This window comes from Lepidochelys olivacea (genome assembly GCF_965140295.1).
Source record: "Lepidochelys olivacea isolate rLepOli2 genome assembly, chromosome: 6".
NCBI classification, from domain to species: domain Eukaryota; kingdom Metazoa; phylum Chordata; order Testudines; family Cheloniidae; genus Lepidochelys; species Lepidochelys olivacea.
Genome location: NC_140416.1, coordinates 66,819,681 through 66,832,692, shown reverse-complemented (window position 1 = coordinate 66,832,692; position 13,012 = coordinate 66,819,681). Strand labels below are relative to the sequence as shown.

General features: G+C 42.9%; 1 protein-coding gene and 1 long non-coding RNA gene across 9 annotated transcripts in view; one reads left to right on the top strand and one right to left on the bottom strand.

Moving 5' to 3' along the window:
- The window catches only part of LOC311522404, a 52,626-nt gene that overhangs the window by 7,075 nt on the left and 32,539 nt on the right, over positions 1–13,012 (bottom strand). The window lies entirely within an intron of this gene.
- MGA (MAX dimerization protein MGA) overlaps positions 1–13,012 on the top strand; it is an 82,611-nt gene that overhangs the window by 63,163 nt on the left and 6,436 nt on the right. For all 8 annotated transcript variants that reach the window (XM_084631703.1, XM_084631700.1, XM_084631702.1 and 5 more), the window contains 7 exons: positions 455–579; positions 1,871–1,922; positions 3,275–3,457; positions 5,519–5,630; positions 8,658–8,888; positions 9,380–9,559; positions 11,137–11,289. In XM_084631703.1, the coding sequence (XP_084487829.1) occupies positions 455–579; positions 1,871–1,922; positions 3,275–3,457; positions 5,519–5,630; positions 8,658–8,888; positions 9,380–9,559; positions 11,137–11,289 (1,036 nt within the window). The remainder of the gene's footprint in view (positions 1–454; positions 580–1,870; positions 1,923–3,274; positions 3,458–5,518; positions 5,631–8,657; positions 8,889–9,379; positions 9,560–11,136; positions 11,290–13,012) is intronic.

Here is a 13,012-nt window from a genome sequence, read left to right as displayed (position 1 = left end):
ATCTTGGTATTTCCAACAATCTTCAAATTGATGGTGTCATTTTAACTGGAATCAGATTAGTGTTAGTCAGTGGCAGAAGTCCAGAGAGTTGCTTTTAGTGTTAAGGATAATGTAATCATAGCCCATTTGAAAATGCAAGCTGGAGGACTCTGCCTCTTAAAGGCTTTGTGTAATTCACAATAAAAGTGTCAATGGCAGAAGTAGGTATTCCTGATAGCTCCAATCCAATGTGAAGAGTTAGTAGTGCGGGGGAAATCACCAAATGGGACCCTTATGGTTAAGGGTCTGTCATAAATCACCTGCTTAATATATCTGTTTATTGGCAGATGCAGCTGGTGACTTAGATTGCAATATAACATTAGGAAACAATCTTGAGTTTGGAGTGAAACAAAATGTCTGGCCTGAGCTAAGATGCGGAATTCATGCTTGCTTTTTAAAAAATTAACTATTTCAGAATGACTGTGAGTACAGTGAGAATGATGAGCCTGTGGACATTGAGACCGTGGAGGAGCTTTCAGAGAAGATTAACATTGCCCGTCTGAAGGCTACAGCTTCCAGTATCGGATCTTCAAAACAGAAGTAAGCATCTTTTGTACCAGCCAAGAGAACTAAAGTTCTGTTTTACCAATGAATTGGCATGAAAATGAACTGGTTAAATGAGAGCTTTTAAGAAATTGTAAGACAAAGTGAGGCCCCAATCCTACAGTCAGATCCCGCAGTGCAGTGGGACTCCGCATTGACTGACTCAGGGGTCCATTCAGATCTGATTGAAGAATTGAGGCCTCTCTCTATTTGTTTTTCATTTTAATCAATACGGCCATTAGGGAGATCTGTCTTATGAACACTTTATCTTAACAGGGCCAGTGGTCTGTCTAATTAGTTACTGAAAATAAGCAGAAAAGTCTGAGATTTTTAGTTTGTTTTTTTCAGCCCCCTTTCTGCTGATCCTCTGGCTTCACTAGTAGATATGCTGCAGTAGCTGAGGAATTGCCAGATAGTTTCAGGCTGTGGCATTTTGTTGTCTTAGGCTCCATTCCTACAGAAAGAACAGAGCAGGGCATTGTTGACTTTGTTGGGAGACCAGAACCTTAGTGAACAAACGGTTTTTTATCTGCTTTTAAAATCCACCTTGGTTTGTTCATTATTTGTTGCTGCTGTTACTTTTAAATACAAAGCACAGTCCAAAAAAAGCTCATTTACGGTGTATAAAGGTGGCCTCGGATGTTTTCCTTTATTTCTTTTGGTTTGCTACATTAGGAATATCAGATCCTGAATTCCCTCTGTTTGCTGAAGGATTTTGGCAAGATCTTTGAAGAACCTGATTGGTGGTATCGCACATCTCAAAACATTTCCTTTCCTCCTTAGAGAGATACGGCTTATGTTTCAGCCTCAGACGGTGATGTGACCATTCTCTAAACATTGTCAAAATCTTTTAGTAAAAATGGGGAAATGAAGATATGGTATTACTAAATGTGAATATTTCTAATGTTTAAAAAAAATCTTAAGATTTAGGGTCTCTATTTTTATGACATAAGATAGTAGTAATAAACCAGAAATACTGTTTTTGCTCTATAGTCCGTGCATTACTGAGATTGCTACTGGCAGACATCAGCAGATTTTATTATCTTTGTTGACACATAGAGAAGCATAAGTTTGCCATTTTGCCCTACAAGGTAATTTTACAGTTTTGAAACAGATTTGTCTAAAGATGGAGCCCACTCTCTTTTAGCAGCACTGGCAGCAGTATACCACCTCCACCTAGTTGCAAGGAAAATTCATTTCAAGGGAGAAACAGGGATTATTCTAAGGCTGTTGGGAATGTAGTTAATGAGAATAGAGTAATGTTGGGGAAAACTTGCATCTCTTCCAGGCACCGTATTCATAATCCTTCGGATGAGAAGGTGGCAGACAAGTCTACAAAGGTATATATTTACTCTTCTTTTTCCTCTTAGTATCACATTTCCATTTTAAAGATAAACTTTCATACATAAACAACATTTGTTGAGTTTCCCTATCTTCTGTATATATTTATGGTTAAATACTGGGAAGGAGCCTAATTCCAAAGCCCATTAATATTAAAAGAGAGACTGCCATTGACTTCAATGGCCTTTGGATCAGGGCTTAAATTTGAACAGTAAGAAATAATTGCCTTCACTGCCATTGTGTCTTATTAACTCTTAAGATGTCTTACATTTTCTGTTTCTGGCATGTGTAATTTGCAATGAAAATGCATATTATGTATCAAATTGAGAATTATGTTTTTTGTGACTAGGAAGGGAGTATAGGACTTATAAACACGACTGCTGCTTGTCAAAAGGAAACTGGATTGCTGAAAATGATAGCTTAGTTTAAATGGCCTACACTTTGGCAAAATTAAAGTGATCTCACAAAGATCTTTTGGTCCAAAGACCATTGAACTCAAAAAGAGTCTTTCCGTAGACTCAAAATGACCTCAGAAATTTAGACTAACTTCCTATTGCTTGAAGAGGCCTGTAAGGAGTACAGTACTGCTTCACAGGGTAAAGTAATAGAACACATACTGCACCTGTCAGAGTAACAATAAAATAACAGACCTACCAGCCTAGAGTGGAGAGATTAGTAATTCATGCCTGAGCATGATGGATATCTGCCTTTGTGGCAGCTGACTTAATCAGAGACTGCTTTGTGATACATTTTTAATTTAGTTTTAATCACAGAATGAAGTAATTAGTATCTTAAATTTAATTTGCTTATTAACTTCCCCCCACAGTCTTATCTGAGGTGCCTTCTTGTCCCCATCCCTCCATATTCACTCACCTAAATATGAAAGAAATTGGCTTAACTGCAAGGAAAATTAATATGTTTTGTTCGATTTGATGGTTTTCAAGGTTTACTGGTTTTTTGAAAGGTTAGACAAAGGTTAGGTTTTGGGGAGAGGAGGTTACAAGTGTTTTTTTATATAATATTAAAGTCAAGCCTTGTATTGCACAGTGTCTGTCTTATGTGAAGATATATAATGTATCCATACATGAAAAGCTGTTATCTTCCGAATGCCTTTGAGTGGAAAGGTTGTTGGACCTTCACCTTCACTGGTGACTCTGGTATTCTGGCCCCCTTTCATTATATTCCACACATCCTGTAGTGTTTTATGCTTTCAAGAATATTCAGATTTCATTAAGACCTTGTAGCTAAACAGCAGAGTTTTATCCAGTAGTGATGTGACTTGCGTAGAAATGTGTCTTAATGACTCTGTAAATCAGGCTTGCATTTTTTCTCCTTGTTTCTTTTCCAACAGAAACCCCAATTCTGGAACAGAAAGCAGAAGAATGAGGCAGAGGCCTTTGCTCATTACCGCCAAACACACACAGCAAATGAACGCCGACGTCGCAATGAAATGAGGGATCTTTTTGAAAAGCTGAAAAGAGCTCTGGGACTGCATAGCCTTCCCAAGGTCTCCAAGTGCTACATCCTCAAACAGGTAGGCATTTTACAGCCCAAGCTCATATGGAGAAAAATACCTTTAAAGTGGGGAAAACTGACATCAGGTCTTTTAGAAACAATGTAGTGATATGAAAAATATTTTAGTGGTGAGTGTAGAAATACTGTTCACCTGAATGTAGTCATTTCACAATGGGGAGAAATGGATTCATTCAAGAGCAAAATTTTAGGTTGTGAATTTAACTCTGGAAAGTAACTGCTAGTGTGCCTTGGCAATTTTAAATTGTACAACCAGACAGTTTTGAGATATAATGAAAACAAATCTCCCTAATGTAAGAAGAGAGAGCCCTTCGTGAAATATTTTATTTCAGCATAGCATTTAGATGCAAAACTGTAAACGAAAGGAAACAAACAGCACATAATGAAGAGCCATAAATAATTACGCTCACCTGTACATTACATTCCTAGGGCTGTGTCGGTGGCTTTTGTTATACAGGTTAGACTAGATGTGAAACTAGATGTGCATAAAGATGAAGAGGAAGAAACCGACATTCATCCTATTTCAACTGCATTCAGAGAAACATTACAACGCGGTGACTGAACTTTTTAGACATAGATTTATGGAAGATAGATCCTGTCAAACTAACTTGATTTTTTTTTTTTATGAGATTATAAGTTTGGTTGATAAAGGTAAGACTGTTGTTGTAGTATACGTGCACTTCTGTAAAGCATTTGATTTGGTACTACATGACATTTTGATTTAAAAAAAATGAGAAAGATGTAAGATTAACGTGGCACACATTAAATGAATTAAAAGTTGGCTAACTGATAGGAATCAAAATGTAATCATAAGTAGGGATGCATCATCAAATGGCTGTGTTTCTAAGAGGGTTGTGCAGGGGTGGGTTCTTAGCCCCGTGTGGTTTAACATTTTTGTTAATGATCTGGAGGAAAACATAATATCATCACTGATGAGGATTGCAGGTAAGGCAAAAATTGGGGAGTGGTAAATAATGAAAAGGACAGGTCACTGATACGGAGTGAGCTGGATCGCTTGGCAAACTGGGTGCAAGCAAACAATATGCAGTACTGTTAAATGTGTACAGATGTACAATATGTACAGATACTGCTAAATGTAAATGCATACATCTAGTAACAAAGCATGTAGGCCAGATTTACAGGATGGGGAACTCTATCCTGGGAAGCAGTGACTGGAAAAGATTTGGAAGTCATGGTGGATAATCTGCTGAACATTAGCTCCCAGTGTGATGCTATGGCCAAAAGAGCTAATGTAATCCTTGGATGCATAAACGGGAAATCTGAAATAGGGTAGCAGGGTTATTTTACTTCTGTGTTTGGAACCGGTGAAAGTGCTGCTGGAATAGTGTGTCCAGTTCTGGTGTCCACAGTTCAAGAAGGATGTTGAGAAATTGGACAGGGTTCAGAGAGGAGCCATGAAAATGATTAAAGGACTAGAAAAATGTGCTTTCTAATGATAGACTGAAGAAAGCGCAATCTATTTAATTTATAGGAGAAAAGGTTAAGTGGTGACTTGATTACACTGTAAAGTACCTGCATGATACAAATATTTAATATTGAGTTCTTCAGTCTAGCAGAGAAAAGATGGAGAAACCATCATGATCCAATGACTGGAAGGTGAAGCAAGACAAATTCAGACTGGAAATATAGTATACATTTTTAACAGCGAGAGTAATTAACCACTGGAACAATTTACCAAGGATCATGATGGTTTCTCCATCACTGACCATTTTTAAATCAAGAGAGGGTGTTTTTCTGAAATACATGATCTAGGAATTATTTTGGGGCAGTTCGGTGGCTTTTGTTATACAGGTTAGACTAGATGTGAAACTAGATGTGCGTAAAGATGAAGTGGAAGAAACCAACATTCATCCTATTTGAATTGCATTCAGAGAAACATTACAACACAGTGACTGAACTTTTTTTCTGTCTCCTGATTTCTTAAAATAATGATGGGAAATGTCTGTAGGGAGACTTTCAAAATGCCTTTTTGACTGGGAAAGGAGAACTACTTATTCTGCATTAGCTTGGTCTCTAAACTGGTATTCTGACATGCTTCTAGGCCTACGAAGAAATCCAGGGGTTGACTGATCAGGCAGATAAACTGATTGGGCAGAAGAACTTACTGACTCGCAAACAAGACATTCTGATCCGTAAAGTATCCACACTTTCAGGTGAGGTGGTTTAAGGGGACATAGTGGTTGGAATAGTGAAAAAAAGGACTTGAGGAAGTGGGGTGGCCATTAGTGGTTATACACAGAGGTGGTAGAATGTGCAGATACGAGATTTAGGGTCAGCTCCTCAAAGGTACATAGGTGCCTAACTCCCATTAAATACCTTTGAGAATCTGCCCATAGATTCTAAGGAAGAAGACGACTGATTTGGGATTGGGGTGTATTTCTGATAATATAAGGTACAGTGTCATAAATACAGAAAAGGAAGTATTTATTTCTTCAAGCAGCAAGGGCCAAAGATTCTACAGTGGATCTTCAGCTCATCTGCAGCTTTGAGGACAGAACTCAAAGACCTGACAGATTGACAGAAAGACCGGTCAATCACTGGCTCAGGGAAACAACCTTCCTGCTGAAGAGCCTGCTACTTTTGTTTCACCTCCTCGGGTAAAGGAAGTGTGGACATACCTTCCTGCTGCAGAGCTTTAGGATCTTAGTATCCAGTGCACTGGGATATCCAGAGAGAAGAATGTTTCACTTCCTCTAGAAATAGAGTTTTGTCCAAAGAGCCTTTCTCCTATATCCTCAACTGCAACACAGGGCTTCAACTTTAGACATCAGTCTGCTGCTAATTCCTTTCATGACATCCTTTCAACCTTCCAAAGGCTCTGTCCGTATACTATCAACTGTCTACTGGTTTTTATGATAACAGCTGGGATATGGAATTAGCACGGTCCGGAGAATACAAGTATTGCATATTCCATGCTGATAAATTGGTTCTCAGGATGATCCTGATATTCATCTAGGCGGTGTAAAGTCAACTTCATATTTCATAAGTTATGGGTGATAGGACTAAAGTCCTTCTGTCCCAAACCATTGTGCCTCATGGAAAAGCTGTGGCGTATGGGATGTCCACCTAGCACACAAAATTTATCTAGACAAACGTAAAACATTAAAGCAATCAAGCTCAGTATTTGCAGTCTATCTGTTGGGTGTAAGCAGGGAAGAGAGAGTGTTCGTTTTTCAGAACCTTACATGTCTAGGTGGATCAGGTGGCATATACTTGAGCCATATGAGGGAAAGAATTTGTCTTTTAGTGAACTCTGGTCACACTCCGTAAATGCAGTATATGCCTCTGGATGGAGACATACTGTTCTTAAGAAGAAATCTGCAAGACAGCCTCCTGGTCCTTTATAATATGCCTCAGAGCTGGCAGGTAAGCCTCCCTTGCTGCTGTAGTTGGAAGGATGGTATTGACTATATAGTACCTCTGTGATTTGGGAAACAGCCTGTGTACAGTTTTATATATAGTGTAGTTGTGGCTGTGTCGGTCTGCTCTGTGTGGCTCAAAAACTTGTGTTTCTCGCCAACAGAAGTTGTCCAATAAAAGATATTACCTCACCCACTTCGTCTTTCTGGGTATAGTTATATCAGTTTTGATCATGTATTAAGCTAAATTTCTAGGTAAATTCTCACCGTACCTACACACTGTTGATAAAATCCCATTGTACAGTCTGTGGATCTTACTGATCTGAGTAATATTAAAAATTATATGAGCTTACGCTAAAATTTTCCTTTCTTTGAATAGTAAGATCAACAGATCTGAACAACTTTGGGTAAGATGAAGAATCCCCATTCATAGCTAAGAAAATAATGTTCTCATGCCCAGCTGTCAGTGTATTCATAGTTAAGGACAACACAGTTTTCATTGTAGCTGTGAAAGTTCTCAGCTGGCAACCTGTCCGTCAGGGAGGGACATATATCCCTGGGCCATTGGTTGTTAGGTCTGAGTTCTGTCTATCAAAGCTGCAGACAGGCTGAAGACCAATTTTAAGATCTAATGTTTCTCCTTGAAGAAAGGAAATTTTGGGTAAATGCTGATTCATTTTCCTGTTTCTGTGGTGTGCTCTAGACCGGGGTGGGCAAACTTTTTAGCCTGAGGACCACATCGGCATTGCGAAACTGTATGGAGGGCCGGGTAGGGAAGGCTGTGCCTCCTGAAACAGCCTAGCCCTGCCCCCTGTCTGCCCCTCCTACTTCCTGTCCCCCTCAGAACTCCCGACCCATCCAACCCCCGCTGCTCCCCGTCCCTTGACCGCCCCCTCCTGAGATCCCCACCCCGAACTGCCCCCCAAGAGTCCACCCCCATCCAATCCCCCCGTCCCCTGACTGCACTGACCCCTGTCTACACCTCCGCCCCCAAACAGGCCCCCTGGGACTCCCATGCCTATCCAACCCCCCTTGTTCCCTGACACCCCCCCCTCCAAAACCTCTGCCTCATCCAACCGCCCCTGCTTCCTGACTGCCTCAACCCCTATTGATACCCCTGCCCCCCGGGACCCCACCCCCTATCCAACCCCCCCGTCCCCTGACTGCTCCAACCCCTATCAACCCCCCACCTCTCCCGACAGCGCCCCAGGGACCCCTATGCCTATCCAACTGCTCCCTGTCCCCTGATTGCCCCGGGACCCCCTGCCCCTATCAACCCCCCACCTCTCCCGACAGCGCCCCAGGGACTCCTATGCCTATCCAACTGCTCCCTGTCCCCTGATTGCCCCAGGACCCCCTGCCCCTTATCCAGCCCCCACTCTCCCTGCCCCCTTACCATGCTGCTCAGAGCAGCAGGAGCTTGCAGCCACACCGCCCGCCCAGAGCCAGCCATGCTGCTGCGCTGCCCGAGAGGAGCAGCGGGCCAGAACACTGGCAGTGCGGTGTGCTGAGGCTGTGGGGGAGGGGGAACAGCAGGGGAGGGGCTGGGGGCTAGCCTCCACAGCCGGGAGCTCAGGGGCTGGGCAGGACAGTCCCGCGGGCTGGATGTGGCCCACAGGCTGTAGTTTGCCCACCTCTGCTCTAGACTGTTCTTTGGAGATTGAAGGGGGTTTACTGCGCCCTCCCCCCACCACCACCACCAAAATATTTGCATTGGGGCTAACCTGCTGGGTCTGCATGGTTCCATTCCAACTCTTAGTCCTGCAAGCGAATAGAATCTGAGGACATGTTGACTCTCTGTCTCTGTTAACCTTTCTACAGGTAAGACAGAAGAGGTGGTCCTGAAGAAGCTAGAATATATTTATGCCAAACAGAAAGCAGTAGAAGCACAAAAGAAGAGGAAACAAGTTGAGCCAGAGGAACTTGTGTCCACCAAGCCCAGCAGACAGCAAGAAGAATCCTCCACTTCCTCCAAAGAGTTGGAACAAATGATTGTGACAAACAGGCGGGGGAAGCCATTGATACTCGCCAGGAAAGGAGGCCAGGCTGCCGGTAGGCTGGGAAAGATATATTTTTCCCTTTGCAACTAGATCAAACATATATCATTGGATCTCTTGGGTGGGAAATAGCAGCCTGCTTTGTGTAGCCATCTTGCTATAAATTTATTAATTTAATACAAAGTAAAGGTGAAGTATTAAAACAAGAATGTTTGTGTATGTTATGTATATTGTACGTTCTAAGGTACAGTCTAAGAGAGTCTGGCAGTTTACAAAAATCACATTAACTACTTCTGTGATTGGTTATGTGGGGTCTGAGGTCTGCACATGGGGGAATTAAGATAATCTGAGTTTGCCAATTACTAGCCGATTGTAGCCAAGAAAATTGTCCAAATTGAGCAAAGTGGGCTGAGGACACCAACATTGATACTCACCCAAAAGAGAACTGCTGTTCACTAGTAAGTTTATATTGGTTAAAGGCCTTTTGGCATGCAGTGTCAGAAATATCACTTACAGTTTATGATTTATATTTGTGTTTTTATACAGTCGAGACTACATCCTCTCCTATTACATTAACTACTGCCAGCCTAGTGATGACTCCACAAGGGCAAGTGCTTACACTGAAGAGCCCCCTGATGCCAGGACAGGTAGCCACTGTTCCTTCTACACTCCTGCAAGCTGAGCTAAAGCCTCAAGTTGCCAGCAACACAGTGACAACACAGCCAGGTAAGGTCACATGATAGCAGGTTTTGGAAGGTAAGAACTGGTATTGAATCTGTATCTCTGTTCATTTATGCACTTCAGTTTATAAAAATAACATTTTTTCCTGTAAGAAGGCGTGTGCCTCACCAATAGTGTCCTTTTATATCATTCTTTCTGTATTCTCACAACTTCACAGAGTGTGGTGGATTCTTACGGAAATATACGTGTTTCATAAAACAGAGCTACAGTAACTCCTCACTTAACGTTGTAGTTATGTTCCTGAAAAATGCGACTTTAAGTGAAACGATGTTAAACAAATCCAGTTTCCCCATAAGAATGAATGTAAATGGGGGGGGTTAGGTTCCAGGGAAATTGTTTTTTGCCATACAGTACATACATACTATAGTTGGGCGGTGCCCCTGCCTTACCCCACACAGGAACAGCCCACTGGCACTGGAGACAATGAGGCAGGCAAGGAGGCTGAAGGTGCTGTAAGCTAGGAGAAGCATGTTGTGCAGCAGCAGTGGCAGCTTCCCCTACTCTGCAAGCATCAGGGGTGGGGGGGCTCAACCCTCGGCCTGCCCGCTCCACCCCTTGCCCCAAGCCCCCACCCTTAACCTGCCTCTTCTTCGCCACCCTTCACTCTGCACATTGCGTCCTCGCTCCTCCCTCCTCTGCCTCCTGCCCATGGCAATCAGCTGGCTTGTGGCATTCAGGAGGGAGTGGGGAGAAGCGAGGACATGGCGCGTAGGCTCCCCCTCCCTCCCCTGCCTCCTGAACACCGCAAGCCAGCTGATTGCCACGGGCAGGAGGCAGGGGAGGGAGAGGGAGACTGCGCAGCACATCCTCACTCCTCCGTGCTCCCTCCTGCTTGCGGCAGTCAGCTGACTTGGGGCGTTCAGGGGGCAGGAGGGAGCGGGGAGGAGCGAGGACTCCGTGCGCAGCTTCCCTCCCCTGCCTCCTGCCCGTAGCAATCAGTTGGTTTGTGGCGTTCAAGAGGCAGCGGAGGGAGGAGGAGCCTGCGCACCGAGTCCTTGCTCCTGCTCCTTCCCCTTCCCTCCTGAATGCCACAAACCAGCTGATTGCTGCGGGCTGGAGGAGGGGGAAGGCGCTGATCCGTGGCATCTGCCAGCAGGCAGGAGGTGCTGTGGGGGAGCGTAGGGGAGCTGCCAGCTGTGGACAAAGCAGACCGCCAAACTACATTATAACAAAGCATTGCACAACTTTAAATGGAGCATGTTCTGTAATTGAGCAGGGACATAAGATCAAAACAACGTTAGGCGGGGAGTTACTGTACTTGATTATACAACCAAAATCTTAACCAAGTCAATTGAGCTGTTTATGGTTTTATCATCAGGTAAATAGAATCTGTTGTTGAATGTTAGTATTTCCAAATGAAAGAGAGAGGAAAAATATCTGAAATGTTGTGTAGAAGGGAGAGTATCGGGCTGATTTGTATTAGAAATAGAACAATCAGATAACCATTTCATAGACTGCTTTCAGATGGTAGTATAGTATCAGATACGGCATGGAGCTGTAGTGCTGTATTTCCTGTTTTTGAGGCGGTATCTAAAAAAGAATTGCTCTTCTTCCCAAATAAGGTATTGCATCCGTGATGATTCAGCTACCAGGCTCAACAGTTCCTGTCCAAGTGAAAGGCATCCTCACTAACTCAGCCATTCCCATTACATTGTCAACCATTGCCAGTAACCCAGTGCCCCCCGCTGTAGGAACAGCTGCAGAACCTGCTTCAGGTAAGTTCTTCAATCACAAATCCTTATGTTTGGGGGTATGGAAAGCTCTCTTTGCAAATATTTAGGTTCAGCTTTTCTTCAGGATAGTAAATAACATTGCATCTCACCTTCACGGTTTTGTAGCTCTCAGTAAAATTATGTGCAGGGGGCAGGGGCATTTATTTGACCTCCTATTCAGCAGCACTTAAGGTTTGAGCCATCTTGGAAGTCTCATGTCTGACACTATTAAAGCTGAACCATTTGACAGAAGTATTGTGCATGGGGTCTAGGCAGAGATAGTGGATGTTTATATTAGTAGAGCTTCCTGTCATCCAGTGCATAGAACTCCAAGAGACAACCACTCGCCATCTTACTGGAGATACCCATATAATAGGGCATATGTAGCAAAGGAGGAAAGGAAAAGGTCAGTTTCAGATGTAGGGCTGGGGAAAATCTGACTGCCGTGTTTCGGAACTGTTTTGGAATCCAAAGCAGATGCTACCAGTGTAGCAGTGTACAGCAGATTATTGTGCAAATACAGTAATATTTCTTGATGGCAGTGAGCATTACATGGCTTTCACCAACCCACTTTAGAAAATTCCTCTTCACTGAAGAAGCTCTGGAAAAGGAGAGGCTGGTAAACTTAGCTTAGTGAATGATGGCAGTAATTCCACTATTAATTAGAATGAACTAATCATTATTCTAAAAATTAATGTAGAAGTGGCACTCTACATAGGCCTGCTCTGTAGTAGTTATATCTACTGACTTCAGGGCAAATGAATAAACATATTGCTTTTACTTCTGCTTCTGGAGAGCAAGCACAGCTAAGAGAGACTGTGTGAGGATTTTCTGTCTTGTGTATCACCAGAAGAATTGTTTGCTATATTCCAATCAGTTTTGCTTGTGTCAGTCCACTGAAAACAGGAGGAATTGCACACGTGGCACTGAGGGACATAGCCTGAAAATACAGGGTTACACAAGTGTAATTGAGGGCTGAATTTTGTCTGCAGAATTCTTACTACTGGTAGGTTTCAGAGTAGCAGCCGTGTTCGTCTGTGTCCGCAAAAAGAAAAGGAATACTTGTGGCACCTTAGAGACTAACAAATATATTTGAGCATAAGCTTTCATGAGCTACAGCTCACTTCATTGGATGCATGCAGTGGAAAATACAGTAGAGGAATTTTATATACACAGAGAACAGGAAACAATGGGTGTTACCATACACACTGTAACGAGAGTGATCAGGTAAGGTGAGCTATTACCAGCAGGAGAGGGGCGGGGAGAGGGAGAACAACCTTTCGTAGTGATAATCAAGGTGGGCCGTTTCCAGCAGTTAACGAGAACTTGTGAGGAACAGTGCCGGGGGGGAATAAACATGGGGAAATAGTTTTACTTTGTGTAATGACACATCCACTCCCAGTCTTTATTCAGGCCTAGGTTAATGGTGTCCAGTTTACAAATTAATTCCAATTCAGCAGTCTCTCGTTGGAGTCTGTTTTTGAAGGTTTTTTTTGTTGAAGAATTGCAACTTTTAAGTCTGTAATCGAGTGATCAGAGAGATTGAAGTGTTCTCTGACTGTTTTTTAAATTTTATAATTCTTGACGTCTGATTTGTGTCCATTTATTCTTTTACATAGAGACTGTCCAGTTTGGCCAATGTACATGGTAGAGGGGCATTGCTGGCACATGATGACATATGTCACATTGGTAGATGTGCAGGTGAACGAGCCTCTGATAGTGTGGC